Consider the following 20701-nt stretch of genomic DNA (forward strand, 5'->3'; position numbering starts at 1 on the left):
CCCTTAGGTGTAAATTACAGATACGTTTTTATTTTAAGAAGAAACTGCTGCTTATCTTCACTGAACTGGGTTTTATTGAGTTGTAGGTGCAAATGTTCTCTACTCTTGTTGTCCAGATTCAGTTGATAATGTGTAGCTGTTGGTAGATAATCATCTTTGTCATAAAAATGTCATCAATGCTTGAAATTACATTTGCACGCTTGGAACTGGCAACATATTGCAACGTGAGACTCAACGGTTAATGGCCTAAACAATGCACCTTCTGTCACACAGATGAATACAAATGTATAACAGAATATGTTTGGTAATTTACAAGGATGTCATATACATGTTGTGTTGTGTTCACAGTTTGTTTCAAAGTGTTTGATGTGGACCGTGATGGAGCTCTGTCTCGAGATGAGCTCCACGAGATGGTTGTGGCACTACTGGAGGTGTGGAAAGACAATCGCACGGACACGCTCTCCGTAAGTATGGACAGACTGAAGACACATTGTGCGACACATTGATATACAGTATAGACACACTGGCCCTCATTTATCAACGCAGCGTATAAACCGGCGTATATTTTTCCATATATTCGGCCGTACGCCAACGTCGAAGTCACATTTATCAACGAATCCTACACAGCCAATCCGAGCGTACATTTGGTCCCAGCCTTGATAAATGTCACGTCTGAAACCGAGTGGCATTTAAATAACACGCCCTTAAATATTCTGGAAACACCCCGATTTTACGACATGAAGAACCGAAAAGAAAGAGTTTCGCCGGCTCGCCTCGCCTCGCTGCCTGTCAAGTCACTCACACGCACATGCCTCTCTCTCACTCACTCACTCACTCACTCACACTCTCTCACACACACACACACACACACACGCCCAACTGTGTCTTTCATGTAATCCGTAGCGGTACAATCTTTGTCACGTAGGCTTGTAGCCTACATGAATGACATATTATGATACCAATCACATCGCCATGAATGGGGTTTGTATATTCATTTATTTAACCCATACCGAGCAGTGCACAAGCAGTCATGTAGGATATTCCTCGTGAGACTCGGACGGGCGGCAGTGATCCCGTGCTGCCACGTTAATAAGAGATTCGATCGTCGGGTTTATATCCTTAACCCAGCCAGGTTGTAGTCTTCATAACTCTCTATGACATAACTCCATACCATAGGACAAGCTACTGTAAGTTTGTACACCTCACTGTCCATGAAAAGATGTTCGGGAGTCCCGAAAATGTGCTCGCAGAAGCGCTCTATATTTTGAAAATAGCAGATCTACAAGCTAACGCGTCGCGATGCGACCCGTTGTGATGGCTGTTGGCTGAGTGTGTGTTGGCTTTTAGAATGTAGTAGGTCTCATCAGTGTATCACAGACAACTTCAACAACAATAAAATGTTGTGTGGACACAACATAGGCACATAATTCCCCTCATAAAAATTCCTTCTCTCTCTCCGCCCTGTTTCCTGTCTCTCTCCATTGTATCTAATAAAGTAGACATGTTTAAAAATAAACCTAAGAGAGGGAGAGAGTGAGAGCCAAAGAGAGAAAACAGTGTAAATGAGAAGTAGTGTTTCTGACCCAGTTTCCTGTTGTGAAAATCAGCCATTTGCTATGATCTCAGAGGTATGGCTGGGGGGTTGACTCTGTTGTGTTTTAATGCCAATTCTCTTCAGGTTGAATCATTTGTGGTTGTCTCTAAATTATATTTTAATTTTTATAAAAGCAAACAGGAGCTCCGTGGCCATTCGCAGACTATTAGGAAAAGTATAAAGGCAGACAGTATAAAGAGACAAAATGAGAAAAGATGCCGATGGTATTTGATTCATACTTTATGAAGTCATAAACGGCAAAGCAGTGGCGTCAGTTCAGCAAAATCTAAGGTATGGCAGGGTGAACTGTCCGGGGCGCGCGGCTGCGTCAAATCCGACAAAACACTCCCAAAATGCGTAGAAAACTATGCATTATACCTATAACACAATGGCCTTACACCTGCATTATAGGCTGATAACGCAGATCGACATAGACATTCATGGATTTATTTCTAAAAGTACATTTTATTGTTTTTCCCCTGGAGCCAGGGTATGGCAGCTGCAATACCCTGCCATACCCAATTGACGCCTCTGCGGCAAAGAAATGTTTACGTGATATATCATTAAACCAATTATTTTATTTATACATTTTACGTCGTGTCACCCCTCTATATCCTAGTAATTGCGATGGGTAATATGATTTGTGTTATCCACAGTGCCACTGCAAATGCTCTGTTCCATTTCAGGAATTGCACAGCAGTGTGTCGGACATAGTGGAGGGCATTCTGAAGATGCACGACACCACCAAGGTGAGGTTCCCCCAGGCTTAGTGATGATTGGTGGGTCCTGTCAGGAGGCAGGACCCTTTACCATTGAACCTTAACCTTGTCTTGTTTTTTTAATCACTGCAACCAATGTTCTCTAAGCTGAGTGGGCAGGTGGCCAGAGCCAGCCAGCCAGTTCTGTAGTAACAGGAGGATGTTCTGCATGTGTTTGTTAGGGTGATCTTAGTTAGGTGCTCTTAACTGTGTTTACATCTTAACTCATTGAGTGCCCGAATTATTTCTGTCTATTTCTGGCCAGTACGATTTTGATTGAAGTAAAAAAAAAGTGCTTAGGAAGCGAGATACAGCCATTTTCAGTTATAAGTTAAACAAGGAGTGGATGGAGCTGCAAATCTTCAGATAATGATATCTTGGGTTCTGATAAACAAAGTTTTTTTTTTTCTTTTTCATTTTTCGTTTTTAATGGCACGTTGCACCATAGCGGTAAAACACGTGAAACACGTTAATGGCACTCAATGAGTTAACACCTGCAGCCAGTGTAGCGGGTGCATTGTAATCACTGGCATCTGTTTGTCGGTCATAGCGATAACTTGAACAGTTTTAAACACATTTTTGGTCAAACTTGGTAGAGTAGTACTAGTGTAAGGAGTTTTTTGTTCAACAGTCGAATTACGTAAATCCATATTCTCCAGTTGACAGTTCTGAATTTTTGACCAATAATTACTATAATAATATTTATTTAGTAGTGTTAATCTTAGGATGCTGATCTCTGACATTTGTTGTTGTATGGTTCTTGCCCAGTTGGGTCACCTGACCCTGGAGGACTACCAGATCTGGAGTGTGAAGAGTGCTCTGGCTAATGAATTCCTCAACCTGCTCTTCCAGGTCAGTACACTTGTGCTTGTACACGCAACACATTTACGTAATTTCCCCATGTTTTGGGAGGACAACACACACACTCTCACACTCACACACGTGAAACTCTTATTGATATCATGTCTTTATTTGTGTCCTTGTCTCGTCCAGGTTTGCCATATAGTCCTGGGGTTAAGGCCTGCGACCCCTGAGGAGGAGGGACAGATAATCAGGTACTTGTCTCTGTGACACCTTTTAGTTGTAACTCTTTGGCTCTGATAGGCCAAGTTGTCTTTTCATGACTATTACCGACTAAAACGGGAGATCATGTGAAGCAATTTCCCCCATGGGATGAAATAGGTTTTATTATTATTATTAATAAATAATAATAATAATTTTCATTCCTAAATTAATCTATGGCCTATGGCCTATTTTCATCTAGACTTTTCAAATCGATACACACTTTAATATGCATTAGCTTCAAGTCTGCAAGTTGATTTTCATACCGTACTGAAATTAATGGCTTCCTAGAAAATCACCAAATTACAATACCGGTATTCTATGGAACAGCGAGACAATGTACCAAAAGAAATGTGTTTGTTGGTTTCTTTCAGATTGTCAACCAACAGCAATACATAGAACATTTTCATAGACATGCCATCCCCTATGACTAATAAAGTCATAGGTAATGGCATGTATTGCTGTAGCAAGCTGTAGCAGCCTACAGTAGTTTACTATGCCACCCAGTGATGTATTCTGACATCACTGGTGTGGCATGAGAACTACTGGCAGAGTTTGAAACGTAACTTCCTTCATGTTCATTCTGCGGTCTGCAGCAGCTATATTACGTCTCCCCTGGCAGATAGAGAGACCACAAGTAACGAATAATGTCATGAACTAGGTTCAAGGTTGTGCTTTATTGTTACATCTCGTGTACAGGTACATAAGAGTAAAACTTATTTTTGTTCGGCTTCTTTCAGACAATGCAGCAGCATAGGTAATAATAAAATCGTAAAAATATTTTTAAAAGAAAGAGAGGATTGGGCGAAGCATTCTGGGTGTTGTAGTATTCATTGATATGTTTAGCGAAAGTTCACGTAGTGATACAGAGAAGGTGGACATCCATGTAACTTTGCGGTTTGTACTTCTTCTAAACCCCCGGATGCACTCATCTATCTGTCTTTTTCTTTGTCTGTCTGTGTCTCTTTCTATCCATTGTTCGGCCTGTAGGGGCTGGTTGGAGAGGGAGAGCAGACATGGGCTCCAGCCAGGTCAGAACTGGTTCCTCATCTCCATGCTCTGGTGGCAACAGTGGAAGGACTACGTCAAATATGTAAGCAGTGTTAAACAAGCAGCATCTCTTTAAAAAGCGACCTTTTTAACCCCCTCCATGACCCTCTGTGGTCACAGGGGTCCTTGTTATGTTTTTGCATTGGCTGCTTGGAATGTAGGAGAACTGCAAAGTTAAGGTTTGTACACTGAGTCTGATAACAATAGTTTTCAATAGTTTTTTAACGCATCTGAAAAAAAAAGAATCAAACTGAGTTCCATTGAAGAAATCCCTCACCGTCACAGCCACAGGTGTGCAAGAGATAATAAAGTGTTTCTTCAGTTTAAATGTTCTTAGTCAATTTTGTTAGTGTGAATACAACGGACTCTGTGTGAAGGGCTTTCCTTACATTTTCACTTTTAATTTAGATTTTCATGTTCTGGATGAGAGCATCAGGTAAATGTATGAACATGTAAAATGTAAATGGAGCAGTTTGATGATATCCTTTAATTGGGTACAGTTGATCACTTGACTGTGTTTCTTAATTGATGGATATTGGCCAAAACTTGTGTCATGGACAATCTCTTAGGGTCCAAGACCTCGAACAATAAGAATAGTGGAACATTGTTTTGTAAGTACTGGGTGGCTGCTTCAATGGGAAGGTCAACATTTGGGAGATAAGGAAAACAAGTTGAGAAGTGGTAACATAAAACATGGATGCATAATATTACGCATTATATTATAGTGAGTTAACTGCTTAGAATTAACTCTCTTGAAGTTTCAAAACGGTAGTCATCCTGCACTCCAACTCAAACTGAATCCCATAACACACATGACATGACAGACTAACATCATTCTAAGCTGTCACTGCTGTTTTAGTTCTGAGTCCATACACGAAACGTTTCAAACACATAAACAAATATAACAAATGTATCAAATATAACAGGGGAAACCCTGTCCTGTCATCCAGGAGCACAAGGGCATCGTGGTTGAGCAGCCATCCATCCTCAGCTCTCTGCGGAGCCCCCTGGCCACGGCCCCTCCAGGGCTGGGGATGGGAGGAGGAGGAGGTGTGGGGGGACTGGGACTCCTCAGCCTGGGCAGCCCCTCTGAGGAGAGGTCCCCAGATGCTGTGTCCAGTGCTTCTGAGGCCACAGAGACAGGTGGGTCAACGCTTGTATTTATCAATCTATAGAGTATTGCTTTAACCCATTAAGACCTGAGGCCGATTCTACAAAATGTCTTCTAAATCCTGTTGCTATATCAGTGGTTCTCAAACCTTTTCATGTCAAGGACCCCCAAAATGATATGTCTTTGGCCGTGGACCCCCGTCTCAAAATATTTTGTTCCAGGGACCACCAGAAGCAAAGATTTGAGTTACAAATATAACTCAAAGTGCGGCACTCTGTGTCGCAATATGAGCTTGTATATCTGCTATTTTTGAATAGCCAAAAAATCTAAAAATGACACAGATGCGTTTCCGGTCTTAATGGGTTAAAAACACTAGACCATTGGTGATTTATTCCACTTTTCTTCAGTGCTATTGAGTAGTCCGTAGAGGGTGGGTTGATATATTCACATTCTTCTATGAACACCCCCCCCCCCCCCCCCCAACGATCACCATTAGATCGGATCGAATCCATCGATGCACGAATCCCATTTGCACCCTCCATCCCTAAATGAATTATTGTTGTATATCATTGCACTGTGTGCTGTTTTCAGCTATAATGTTTTATTTATTTAGATCCCCATTAGCCACTGTCAAGGCAGTAGGTACTCTTGTATGTTACATACAATCAACCGTTCTAAGCAATACGATACATACAATCACTTCATAAGCCATACAGTACGTTGCATACAATCACATGTTATAAGCTATATGTTACATACAATCATGTTGTAAGTGACATTTAACAGGTACAATGTAATAGTACAGAGGTCTTATACCACCGAAGCGTTACTCAAATATTTATTGTATAAAATGTTCTTACACAATACCATACAACTGACAAATGCCTATAATAACATACATCATGACCATAATTTTTAAGCCAATCGTATTTTTAATTTCTGTAATTGTATGTATTTAAATGCCTTTTACTGTATGTATTTAAATACATACAGTAAAAGGCATTTAAATACATACCTTTTACCTTTTAATGCCTTATGTAAAGCATAAGCATTGCCTTTGTGTATGAAATGTGCTATACATGTAAACTTGCATTGCGTTACAAGACATATAAGACAATAACATCTACAAACATTCAAAGAACACATTACACATACCACTCCTATCAGTGATATACAAAACGAACACACTGTAGACTGTCTTTTTTACAAAATATACGTGTGTGATTCTAATGCCTGTTCCCCTCCAGCTATGAGTCCCCAGGTAGCTCCCTCGGCCACAGACAGCTGTTTTGCCCGTCAACACAACATGTCAGACAACAACAACCAATGTTTCTCTGGGGCTAACGGTCACCTGCACCCCCATCTCGCAGCACAGAGACCTGGGGCCATCGACAACCAGTCCCTGGTCGTCACTGACCCTATGAAGGTAGGGGTGTGTGTGTGTGTGTGAGAGAGAGAGTCTGGGCCCCATCTTCCGCGGCCATTGCACCAGCGCAAATAAGATTTTGGTGCCACAATATATTCCCAACGATGCACAGGAATTGCGCCTGGTTTGTCTAGATAGCAAATGATCTAGCGCCGGCTTTGTGTGTGGGGGTAAGGTGTGATTTAGCGTAATCTTCTGAAATGAATTGGAATTGATTTTATTTCCGTCCTCATTTCCATCTCCTTTCCATTTGGAGGCCCCAGGCTGCCACCACTTCTAAAATCTGTGCAGTAGACCAACCCTCACATGACTGAAAAATAGCATTTGCCTTTTTCCCCAAGCATAATGTGCATGCACCTACACATAGGCGTTTCCTTTCCACACAGGAATTATTCACAAACTGTTCATACATTATTTCCTATCAGTGTTTGCACGCTTCACCACACAGAGACAAGACATCATTACGGCCACTGGATGTTGCATTTGAGGGAAGTGGTCATCTTTGGCGATTTCCATCTCCAAAGTTATAGCTAAACCGGTCCTCCCATTTTGTAGCCGAGGCTCTCAGAGAATAGATGGTGCCTCTTTCCCTCATTGTCTTATCACCAGTATGACGAAGCCCTGCCAGCTAGTGCACAGCATTAGGAAACCGTCTATCTGTATAATCTGTAATTGGAGAACGCAGACAGTAACGTGTGTTGTGCTGTTGTGTTGTGTTGTGTACTCATCTGTGCATGCTTGTCTACCCATACTGTTCTGTCGTCGACCTCAGGCCCCTACTCTGACCATGGAGGGCGGGAGGCTAAAGCGTTCCTTACAGCTGGCGCCGGGGCGAGACTTTGAGACGGTCCCCGAACCTGTGTGGAGGGCGCTGTACCACTGGTACGGTGCCAACCTTAGCCTGCCTCGACCGGTAAGGACCAACAGCTTGTATATTACAGTGTTTCAGCAAATCCTGAAATGATTTAATCAATCCTATACCTTAGTTTTATATACGGTTTAAGTTTAAGCCTTACATGTTTTTAAGTTTCAAAGCTTATTTCTTGGTGCATTGATATTAATTCCACTAGGTAAATAATGAAACAACCATAAACCCTGTTTTAAATAATCAATTTGTTTGCATCCCTACTGTAATTGTCACCTATAATAATGATAACGTTTTGGTTGTAATTCTCCTGTATAATTAGTCTTGGGATATTTAATTTGGTGTTTAACACTCTTACAAGTCTGGTTAGGAGACTTGTTGAAGCATTTACTCCCATTTACTATGAATTCATGTTGAACTACATGTAGGCACAATAATTTGTATTTATTAAGTTATTATAAAAGTTGTAGTTTACAATTTAGACTAGCAGACGCTCTTATCGTCTCTCTCTTAAGAGAGAGACTTACAGTAAGCAGCTTCATAGTTAGTGATGCTCCTTGGAAACAAACCGAGAGAGTGGTTAAAAGGTTGAGGTTCCATATTTTGACTCAAACCTTCTCCTCTCCTCGTCCAGGTGATACAGCAGAGTAAGACAGGCCGAGAGGAGCTGGAGCTCTTCCCACGCTACCTGCTCTTCCTGCGGCAGCAGCCAGCCACGCGTTCCCCCCAGTCCAACATCTGGGTCAATATGGGTATGACGAGCCTGAGAATGTTCCCTCCGCATTTACCCCCGCCGCGAGGTACAGTAACGTAAGCCTGCAGCAAGACAGGAGACCGCCGTCCAAAAAACACCCACCCCTCTCTAATCCGTGTTGAGTGGACTGATCCAGCCTAGACGGTGATCTGGAGTGAGCTGTGGAATGAACCAGTGGCCCGCAAAGGGGAGGGACTGCTGATCACGCTAAAAGCTGCTCAGATTGGCTCCGTACACAGTTTTTCTATTCGCACAGACCTTGTTGTAAAAATGTTGTTAACAAGCATATTTTTTAAAGATGCTTGTATTTTAGCCTTGTTAGAACAGTGAACAACGACAGGGAAGATGAGGCACTGTGGAGCACAGGGGCATAATATGGACATTAACTCACAACATCATGAACGGTCCAGCTGAATCATCATGGCTCCCCTTAACTACTTTCAGCCAGGTGTCCCTATTTTTGGCATGCCATTATCCTATATTATAATTGGCTAATGGGAGAGCGGGAGGGTGGGCGGACCTCTTGACGTCACGCTCATGTCACCATGACTCGGCCATAACCATATAAGGAGTTCCCAATGCAGCCACGCCCAAATATGGAGTGTGTTGTCTAACATCAATTTGTCGTCTTGGCATCAGGCGCAAACAAATCAGTCAGCTCCATATATGGGCACAAAAGGGGGCATGCCAATATATGGGCATATACTGATGACATCAGGGCTCTCATATAGGCATAAAACGGACACGGACTGACAGATACAGAGATCTCCATATTTTATTTATTTTATTTTATTTCTCTGTAGCATGCTGTAAAATGTTTACCATAACTATGTAATTTCCCATTTTCTATCAGTCACAATGTTGACATAATGTAAGCCATCACGTTACTAATCATTCCAGCTTCGGGTTGCACTGTACTCTGCGGCTGCTCCAGACATGCACACCTTAACTCAATCAATCCAGTAAATCCACTTTCCTCCCAATTGAAAGCCTTTTGCCAAAGGGTTTCAATTCATTCTATAATGAAGTCATTGACAATTAAACCGGTCCCGACAACTGCAAATCCCATATAATTCCCTCACGTGTGGTTGTTGTCCATACTGCCACATGAATACATTACTGGATATGGCAGAGGAAAAGACATGATTGATGACAAAGCGTAGAGCAGAGATGCACACACTAGCTGTGGTTTAATGTGATCGTGGATGTGCAGCTCGGTACTGTGTGGTCTCTTTAACACTGTGATCTAACCAAGAGCCACCTATCACATTTCAAGATAAAGTGCACACTTAAAACCCCAATGCATTGGCTCCCAGCATTCAACTAGACTGACAGAGCTGCTCTGCAGTGCCACCAGCAGGGATGAGCTCCTGGCAAACCTCTAACATAGATCTTCTCTCTGTGGTGACTAGGGTACATGTAACTATACAGCCAACCCGATCTCCAGAGATTACCGTAACATTGCACGGAACGAGTGCACTTCATTCCGTGGATAGCCGCCTCGGAACTCCCGAATTGCGTGCATATGGTACGGCGCTCCCTTTGTGACAAAACCATTTCGGAGGCGCGCAGTCACAGGCGAACTGTCACCCCGTGAAGGACCACCGAGGGAGCTAAGGCGACCGAGTTGCCGTCCTGAACGGTGGGACGTTCGCCTGTGCCTACTCAGCGCCGTTTGAGTTATGTACCGATAGGCACAGAATCGTAATTTTTTTTGTGGGGACTGCTCTGCTTCCGGGTTTTTCCGGGTTGCGACTGGTTACGCCCACCGTGGGACTCGGCGTACATATGCACGCAATTCGGGAGTTCCGAGGCCGCTATCCACGGAATGAAGTGCACTCGTTCCGTGCAATGTTACGGTAATCTCTGGAGATCAGGCTGATACAGCTGTAGCAACATACAGTAGCAGTCTGTCTGTCTCTATCTATCTTTCTATCTATATACACACACACACACACACACACAGTATATACTGTATATAGTGTACAGTGGCAAGGACTGAATTAAACCATTTTGCCAAAGGCTTTCAATTGGGAGAAAAGGGTATTTCCTCGATTGATTGAGTTAACATTTGTAACATACCTGTATCTGGAACAGCCGCAGAGTGCAGTGCAAACTTTACAACAGAGACTAGACTGACTGGCAACGTGATGACTTGCATTATGTCAACAATGAATCTTGACGATAAAATAAATTATATTATTATGGTATACATTTTTACAGTATGTTACAGAGAAAAAAAAACATGGGTATATTCCATTTTTTAAAGATTTTAAAACTGAGTGCACGCAGTGCCAACTGCAATCAAGTATGTAGTGTTAAAAATAAAAGCTATAGGCTAATTGTTAAGGGTGAGCTACGGTGACTCAGCTGGCAATTTATTTTCTTTTTATAGTGCTTTTTATAAGTGGTTGCATTAATGGCAGAAGTGAGCAGTGCAGTATAATGCTGAATGCTGTCGATCTACACATGCTGTGCCAGTATGTGAGGATGTGTGGGGATAAGGGAGTCGCAGTCTGTATGGTCTATAACCGTTTTCAGATCAAAAGTCCTCTATGGCCTGAGGATAGAAACTGTCCCTGAGACTGCTCATTAACATGTCATCACAAGGCTGTGCCCATAGAAAAGCACATGTGTTATTTATTTTTAACAATTCATAATCAACCAATATAATTGCTCGTTTTGGCTCTTACATCGAAATCAATAACGAATTGCAAAATGTTTCATAATTGATTAACTGGACTAATATTGATTGATTCCAATTGAATCCAATCTGCGTGTACGGTGTGCACTAATTTGTTAATTTATCAAATCAAGTCTTCGTTGATTCACACAGAGGCTCTTTCTTGCTGCTTCCTTAAAACTAATCCTCAACACACACAATGAACAATGGTAATGTTGGTGTTAAATGTCTATGCTGGTCTGAGGTCAGTGGTCCTTCATGTTTGTGTGTGTGTGTGTGTGTGTGTGTGACATGGAAACGGGCCAGATTACCATACTGTACATTGGATCACACACACCAGCAAATTCTTCACAGTGCATTGCACAGCATCCACCGTGGAATGGAAGTACAGCATGTCAAATGATTTGTCTTCTGTTTGTATGAATGCAATCTGGGAACCCATCGGCAAAATAAATAGGTTTTTTTTCCTTAGTATGAATGTAATCTCTCAAGACAGATTCAGCTGCTTTTTTTCTTCTTTTTTTTTGCCTATGGGTTCCCAGATTGGTATAATGACGCATGACACCCAGTAATCCCAGTCATGTGCTACAGTAGTTGTACACTCTAAAGCAGAATGAATGAAGATATACATATGCATTCAGCAGAGGGTTATAGTGAATATCAATTTACATGGCTATCAGTTTTAAATGCATTAACTTCTGATGATGGATGTTGCAGCCTGTATGTACTGTATATGCAGGTTTTACTATATTTATCCCCACAACTATAATGGAATGTGATAAATCAATGAAAAACATTTTCCTGATCCTCACAAGAGAAAGTGGTAATTTGTATGGTTAAAGTTTTTAGACTTAGGGTTACAATTGGGGTTAGGTTGTGGTCAGCGTAAGATTGGGCAGGGAATTTTTTAATGACATCCTCACAGGTATAGTAAAACACAAGTGTGTGTTTTTATTCAGGACATTTAATTCACTGAACTCTTCCCTCTACTCTGTTTCCCTCTCTTCTCCCCTCTTCTTTCCGGTCTCTCCCCTTTCCTCCCCCCCTTCACTCCTCTCCCCCCAGCAGGTAATGTACCCTCCCCCAACGCCCCCCTGAAGCGGGTGCTGGCATATACAGGCTGTTTCAGCCGCATGGGCACCATCAAGGACATCCACCTCTACCTGTCCCAGAGACTCCGCATCAAAGAGGAGGACATGAGACTGTGGCTGTACAACAGTGAGGTGGGCAACGCTGCAGTATAGTGCCATAAGTCCTGTCAGTCAGTGGCAGCCAAGGGAAATTACAAACAGAGCATGTAATACAAGACTTTTCTTTTTCTTTTTACCCCTTTTTTCCTACCCAATTTAGTCGTTTTGCCAATTGATTCCTCCCCACACACATTTCTGTGTTGTCACTGCTGTTGTAGCCTACTGACTCACCTACCAGTGAGGAGCCCAACACTCCCTGCTGACAGGTGCCGCCCCAGGATTACATGTAATGACAATTATCACCCGCCTCCCCGCCCGGCTTCCCTCCCGCAAACACGGGAAATTGTGTTCATGTAGAGTAGATGCTCGACAAAGCCGGATGCACCACGGTGGATTCAAACCCACAACCTCCGCGCTGCTGGGCAGGCACTATACCACTGCGCCAACCGAGCGTCCTATGAGATAAAACACTTTGCCAAAGGATTTGTTCATTTAGTTTTTAATAAACTTTTGTTTTTAATTAGTGTGGTTGCCCTAACAGGGCAACCAGACTATAGTAATCCTCACACTTTATTATTAATATAGATAAACAATAGTTTAGATCGTCTCTCCTCCCACAGTTTTTATTCCCCAATTTAGTGCCATATCTCAAAATGACCGTCTTGACCTGGAATCGTGCGCTTGTATTTTGCTAAGAGATTGGTTAAATAGTTTAATTGATATTGATTTATTAGTGCATTAAATTTCCCCATCCGCTTTAATGAAAAAGTGAAAAAACTCAAATTCAAGTATTTTTTTCTCTAAAACCGTAAGAGCTAGAGTTACCAGATTTGGAGAGGAGGTTCATAATTTAGTCCGAAATTATTGAAAAAATAATCACACCAATCGGCCACATGGTGGCGCTATAACAGCCCCCTTTACGTTTTGGCCTATAACTCTTGAACCGTAGGTCGTAAAATCAAAATTTCTTTTCCCCTGGACGCCCATTTGCGTCAGGATAGATTTTCCGCCATTTTGAATTTTCTTCAAAACACACTTTTAGCTCCTCCTCCCATAGATTTTGTCCAAATTTCACAAAAATCGGTACACATGATCTCTGGGCCCATGCGATAAACATATCCAAACGGCATTTTGATAGTCCTTACCGTTTGTCCGTAAATGGCTTCCAAAGTTAGTGGGAGGGGCCCGTTTTACCAAAAATGCTAGAAATCACGAACGAAACGTCCGGTCAATCCCAAATTTGAATCAAATGTCAAGGGTGGTTTACTCAACGAATCCCCAAAATAATTTCCACTTTGACCCATAGGGGGCGCCAAAAATGCACAAAACGTAACCGTTTGATGCAAAAACATGATTTTTGGGGGGTTCAATCCTCTCTAAATGAAAAACAAGTGATCTCAGGAGTGACGTGACAATGTAATTGGCGCAGCCTCCGACGGTATTCCTCCAAGCGTATTCCTAGAGCCCGGCGGCCGCGACCCGCGACTCGCGTCGGCGCAACCACACTTTGCAATTGCCCTGAATTGCGACGCGTCTAGTTAGTTAATTAGCTTCCCACACAAACAAGTCAGCTGTTTTAATATTTACTCCATATATTTCAGGCACCAACATTAATGTAAAATTGAGGCATTAATGGCATTTCTTTTTTGTGTGTGTGTGTCTCCAGAACTACCTCACCCTCCTGGACGATGAAGACCACACACTGGAGAGTCTGAAGATCCAGGATGACCAGCATTTGGTGATTGAGGGTACGTACACAGCTCTGGGTGGCAAACTAGCAGTGACCTGGGTTCACTTCCGGATAGTGGTCCCTCCGGCTTGGCTGGGAGCTCCAACAAACACAGTATTCATGGGTTAGAAGCCAGCAGGGGATTGTGTCCTTGTTGTTGCAAGATGTCTGCATGCATTACACTCTTCCTGGTGAAAATCCTAACTGGAGACTTCATATAATAGGAGTCATGTGGTTATCTACACACCCTCCACAGACCAATGGGCGGGGATTGTGGGGGTCGTACAAATGGGGGGAATTGTTGAAAACTACATTGGGGAGGTGACAAACAACAACAAAAATATATAGTGATGGTGAAAATTTTACCAAGGAAAACATGTCTCCTTCTCCACAGTCAGGAACAAAGACATGAGCTGGCCAGAGGAGATGTCCTTCATTGCCAACAGCAGTAAGATGGACAGACACAAAGGTAAGCTCCGACTTAAACCCCCCCATGAAGGGTTAGAGAGGCAGCATGCGATCACATGTACATCTGTATCATATCACAGGTAAAAGAATTGGACATAACCAAAGTATTCAAAAACATGCATGGCTTAAAACAAAACTCTAATGTGTTCTATGAAGTGGTTGATAAAAGAAGTTAGATTTAGTTAGCCAGAGGTTTTTTAGGCAGGACATCCAATCAGAGGAGAAGAGGGTGAAACATCCGCGCACTGGTTTAAAGCTCCCAAAACGTATTTTATAAAATGGCGCAACGTTTCGACCTTAATCGGGCAAATATATTTGCCTGATGACGTTTTACCCTCTTCTCCTTGATTCTTGCCTTGATGTCCAGCACCTGGCCTAAATACAGGTACAAGACGTGCACACAATCTCCTCTGTGAACATACTCCAATGTTACCCTGGATCCAGATTCCACAAATCTCAACCATTCCCACTTACTCAAACGTTATCTCTGGACCCTCCTTCATGGCAGTAGATCCGAATAGTTTAATTCTTGAGACACCTAATCGGATGGTTGACAAATCTACTGAAGATGCCACGCCAGTATGGAGCGTCAAGCTGACAACAAAATGGAGGCCGGGTGAATTGCTGTTATTTTTCTGACAGCAAGTTTTCATCAGTTCACGGCCTCAATAAATTAAAAAGTGAGCCATTAACAAGGTTAAAAGTTTTCGTTAAAGGTCAGGATGTCTTCATGCTTCTTCTGACTGGATTTGCTTCAGCAAGAGCTTAATTTACCAATTAGCAGTTAATTTCAAATCAATTGAATTACTGTGATTGGTTTAACATTGACCAGTCCATTGGTGCAAGCAGTGATTTTAGTAAATCATTGCTGAGAGGAGCAGGGCCAGACCCCATATCTGACTATCTCCAAAAGAGCTTCCTTGCTGAGATTCATGGGATCGATCTAGAAACCAACACATGTTTGACGTTTTTTTTTTTTTTTTTTTAAAACATGTTCAGAACCCAAGATATCATCATCTGAAGATTTGCAGCTCCATCCACTCCTTGTTTAACTTAGAACTGAAAAAGGCTGTATCTCGCTTCCTAAGCACTTTCTTTTTACTTTGAAAAAAACTCTGGCACTGGGACAACATCATTCTGAAAAAAATCTGGCAATTCTGGCACTCAATGAGTTAACAATAGTGGCTTTATTTCAGAGAAGGTAGCTCATAAGGCTGTTATGGCTTTGAATTTCTGTTTTTTTTACAGCAGTATAAGGTTATAATGGTTGTGTTTAGACTTTAGGCGGTTAGGTTGCATGGGTTTGGTGTGGTTAAGGTCAGGATAACAAGGATCTGTGATGGCAGTTAGCCAATGAGATAGCATTACCTCAAACTTATAGATCTTGAGCTTGTCCAAATAGAGTGCCAGTTCAGTAGCCATGCACAGTGTGAAACTACAATAAAGTGTGATCTGGTGGTTCAACCAGTTAGCAGACATAATATATACAATAGTATTAAACACAACATTATTTGCATTCTACTAGTCAATAAATCACAAATGGATTGAAATCACTCAATGCTACAATAGAAAACATATTTTAATCAATCGTATGGGACATAAACTTCTAGACAAAGATGTGATGCATAAACAGCTGTAGTTCTATATATTGAAATTCTTTATTGGGAATAACCCCTTGAGATGAACCATCTCGTTTTCAAGGGGCTCCGCAGTTACAGAATACATAATACATTTAAGAAACGGAACAAAAACAAAACAACATCAATCAAGGGGCGGAAACGAGACAAAACATACAACAATAACATAACAACAATACACAAAGCACATACATGAATTGTTGTGTCATAGATCTGTTACTGATAATTAGTGAAAACATGAACAGGTAGTCACAAGGTGAGTAGACTGAGAGAACGAGCCCAATCGATGGTCTTTAAGGGCGGATCCAAACTCAGCCGCACGGATTCGTGCGGGGCTTCCTATTGCTTCACCAATCTATGTCCCCGCCTCCCCTCCCCTCCCCCCCCCGGCCTGTGCACGGAGCACGCTGACGTCACCAAATTTAGAGCGACGCCCCTCTGCACTCTGATTGGTTAGGAGATAACAAGGTCCTAAGACCATCGTTCCTGCATGGCTCCCCCAGGCTTTTTTTCTTTTGTAACAAAAAAAAAAAGCATGGGTTTCCGAGGCTACAAGGTGAGAGGACGGCACCGTTTTAAACAATTGAGGAGATGAAATTGACCGAATATGAACAGGTAGGTTGTTCCAGTCAGAAGGAGCTTTAAACCTAAAGGATTTTTTGGAAACTGAATTAGATACGTTTGGAACATCAAAGTAAACTTGTGCACAATGTCTCAGTTGGTGTCTAGAAGTAATATGATTCATATACTGTTTGAGATACTGTGGGTAATTAAAGTAGATACATTTAAATTCTAAGTTCTACATTATTACTGAAGCCATTAATAAGTTGTAGTTTTAATTTCACTTTGTGATTTTATATTCGATAAATGCTGTCTCCCACAGCTGTGGGATGGTTCAGCTCTGGTTATTCTAAACATAGCATAGCCTGCTGCTAGCCTCGATCTCCAGGCTTTTATTGTTTAGTTTTGCTAAAAAATAAAAGCCTGGAGGAGCGCGTCGGTGTACCCGGTATAGGAAGTGTTTCATTTCCCCAACCAACCAGAGTGCAGTGGGCGTCGCTCGTAATGTTGTGCTAACGGGGCGGGGGTTGACGGACAGATCGGTGAACCAATGGGATCAGGCGCAATCTCTCCGCGCCTCTATACACCCGCCCCTCTATACACGAAAACAGGAGCGCTAGTGCAGCCTAGCCTGCTGCTGATGAAGCTCAGTTAATTATACAGTTGAAGCATCTAAGCAATTAGTTATTTTGATGATTGATACAGTAATTGGCATGATATTAAGCATCAGGCAAGTGCCTCATTGACCAACCGAATACAGGTGTGGTATTGTTAATAAATTATGTATTATATATATTGATTATCTGATAATTGGCCCTCAATATACCATAATAGTAAGAAAGGCCCTGCACTACTATGTTAACTAGTGACTCTGCAAAGTCTGCAAAGTCCTGGACTCTCACCCAGTCCGCTCAGCTAACATAATATCATACCTGGAGCTATTTAAAGACTCATTGCAAAATACTACTGACCACTACAGCTTGACAAATGTGATTGTGACATGGACAGGTTGGTAAGGTCAAGGCTCTCGGATGGGTAAACTGTTCTACTAATAACGTTAATGAATGTACTTGGATTACACTGTGACGACATTCATCTCATGTATAAAGACCCTGAGGATCTTGTAAGATTCTCAGCAGACCTGCCGCGGTACTTACTTAACTTAATCCTCTTCGTGCTGGATAGCACATAAGGTCTTCACCAATGAACGCCAATGCTGTCGGTCTACTGCCCAGTGCTGCTCTTGGCCCCAGGTCCATCCAAGTTCTTTCATCTCTTTCTCCAAAGATCTTCTCCAGGTCTCTTTGGGTCGGCCTCTTTTTCTATTCCCTGGTGGTGTCCATCTCATGGCTACCCTTGGGATGGCACTTGCGTCCATTCTGCACACGTGACCTATCCACATCCATCTTTTGAGCTTGATGACACTTGACAGTGGGGTCAAGCCTGTCCGGTAAAGGTTTTCATTGGAGACGGTCATGGGCCAGAATATTCTTAGTATTCGTCTGAGGCATCTTGTCTGAAACACGTCCAGCTTGTGACAAATGGCCTGTGTCACTTTCCATGACTCTGCCCCATACAGTAGGACCCCAAGGACATTACTCTTGAAAATCCTCAGCTTGGTTTTTGTGCTGATCTTTGATGATCTCCATATGGTCTTCAATGTGGCAAAGGCTCCCCTTGCCTTGGAGATCCTGCTCTGTACATCTGCCCCGGAGTCTCCGTCTGTTGTTATCTTACTACCCAGATAGGTGAATTCCTGGACCTCCTCCACAGTATTGTTGTTAATGATGAGGGGTTGGACAGTTTTGGGGTTTAACTTCATCAGTTTTGTTCTGTCTGTGTTGATGTTGAGACCGATCTGTTTGCCAAATGTTACTAAGTCTTCTGTTTAACTTTGAATATCCTGGTGGCGATGGGCCAACAAGGCAATGTCATCTGCATAATCAATATCTTCAAGAGTTTCTGTGCGCAGGACTAGTGATCCTGCCACGTAAAAAAGATCTTGCTACAGAAATCCTGCCGCGGTAAGCTCTTGTATATTGGCTATGCGTGGCTGACTTTTTAAATAAACTAATATGTGATTATAACTCGTCGTTGTCTGTCGTAATTTTGATTAATAAGTATCACACCAAGACAGTTACTGATGCGTTTTCCTTCAGCCATAATTATTATAATGAGTATGTTATGGTTGGCATACAAAATGTTTGTAGACACAAAATGTTATATGCATTTTAATTAGCAAAGAATACTTTTAAGCTAATCTAAACATGTCACACAACAAACGTGACGTCAAAAGTGAAGTCACCTACCTCAACAAAAATGCAGTGACCAACTGTACTGACATTGTTTACTTTGTCAAAATGGACATCTTTGAAGAGCTATTAGGAGAGGAGGTATCTGCATCTTAACCACTTTCAAGCTGGTGACCCCTATTTTGGGCAGGTCATTATCAAACTTTTTTTGAAAATAGCAAATCTACATACAACGAAGTACTGTATATAAAGCTTAAGTGGACAATAGTACAGCTTGGTTAACATAGAGATATACAGTACAGTAACAACAAAGTTTCGAGTGTCACTTGTCACACAACGCATAAATTGCCTTTAGGACGTGGTTGTCATGGTAACTTAATGAGCCCCCCCCTCCCTTCTCTCGCCCAGTCCCCACAGAGAAAGGAGCCACAGGCCTTAGTAACCTTGGAAACACCTGCTTTATGAACTCCAGTATCCAGTGTGTGAGCAACACTAAGCCGCTCACTGACTACTTCATCTCAGGGAGACATTTGTACGAGCTGAACAGGTAACAACGCTTTGAAAAGTGTTATAGAAAAGTGTTATATAGTTAAACATTAGTAGTATAGTAGCAGTATTATTATTGTTGTTGTTATTGTGAAGAACCTAAGAACCTCTAACTCAGTGGTTCTCAATAGTTACAATTTCAAGTACCCCTCTTAACTCTGACAGTATACAAATGGAATCAAATGGACCCGTTAGGTCCATTTGTTCCTTGAGGGACCCTCAAGAGTTCCTTGAGGGTCCCTGGACCCCACTTTGAGAACCACTGCTCTAACTCATTATTGTACTGACCCTACAGAGCCAACCCCATTGGGATGCGAGGTCACATGGCCAAGTGTTACGGTGACCTGGTGCTGGAGTTGTGGAATGGGACCCAGAAGAATGTAGCTCCACTCAAACTCAGGGTGGGCACCGTGCTCTCATAACACTCATACAGTCAGTGCACAGAGGAGCACCCGGCACGGAGCTAATCATAACATGGGGTCGAACTCGGCTCATGAACTGTGTTGTATGTCAAACATCTGTCGTTTCTTTCCATTTTCGGTTCCGGTTTTCTCCGAAAAAGCACAAAGGTTATAAAGTAAACTTTAAAGGAATACTACACCCCAAAAAAATTAGCTTTGTATCAGTTATTCACCCTAAGGAATACCCGATGAAAAAAAGTTGAAAAGGGAAGTTTACGAAGAAGAACGTCAAACGTTCATTACAAATTGTCAAAATACTCTTGCAGAGTACTAAGCTCAGTACACCCCAAACACATCTCAAAATATTGTTAAATAAGTAGCCAGGTTCACTGAAGTCCTGACTGAGATGGCATGCTAATATACACCATTTGTCATCAGGTATTCTGGACAAAACGAGGTGAGTAACTGATACTGACATAAAAAAATTTTTTGGGTGCAATATTCCTCTCATAAATTGAATAAATTGGTGTCATAAACAAGTGATGTGCTGATCACATACTATAACCACAAGGCCTCAGGACCTGTGTTGCATGTCTCTGCTTTCACTGTCTTGC

General features: G+C 42.1%; 1 protein-coding gene across 3 annotated transcripts in view; it reads left to right on the top strand.

Moving 5' to 3' along the window:
• The window catches only part of usp32 (ubiquitin specific peptidase 32), a 75303-nt gene that overhangs the window by 37009 nt on the left and 17593 nt on the right, over positions 1 to 20701 (top strand). The window contains exons 8-21 of one of the 3 annotated variants that reach the window (XM_080428379.1): positions 349 to 464; positions 2281 to 2343; positions 3121 to 3204; positions 3346 to 3407; positions 4405 to 4507; positions 5391 to 5607; positions 6823 to 7001; positions 7774 to 7914; positions 8501 to 8618; positions 12369 to 12526; positions 14160 to 14241; positions 14617 to 14691; positions 19549 to 19687; positions 19982 to 20087. In XM_080428379.1, coding sequence (XP_080284505.1) covers positions 349 to 464; positions 2281 to 2343; positions 3121 to 3204; positions 3346 to 3407; positions 4405 to 4507; positions 5391 to 5607; positions 6823 to 7001; positions 7774 to 7914; positions 8501 to 8618; positions 12369 to 12526; positions 14160 to 14241; positions 14617 to 14691; positions 19549 to 19687; positions 19982 to 20087 — 1643 coding nt within the window. The remainder of the gene's footprint in view (positions 1 to 348; positions 465 to 2280; positions 2344 to 3120; positions 3205 to 3345; positions 3408 to 4404; positions 4508 to 5390; positions 5608 to 6822; positions 7002 to 7773; positions 7915 to 8500; positions 8619 to 12368; positions 12527 to 14159; positions 14242 to 14616; positions 14692 to 19548; positions 19688 to 19981; positions 20088 to 20701) is intronic. The other 2 variants (XM_080428380.1, XM_080428381.1) reach the window with 2 other exon arrangements.

This window comes from Gymnoscopelus braueri, assembly GCF_963280865.1.
Source record: "Gymnoscopelus braueri genome assembly, chromosome: 5".
NCBI lineage: Eukaryota > Metazoa > Chordata > Actinopteri > Myctophiformes > Myctophidae > Gymnoscopelus > Gymnoscopelus braueri.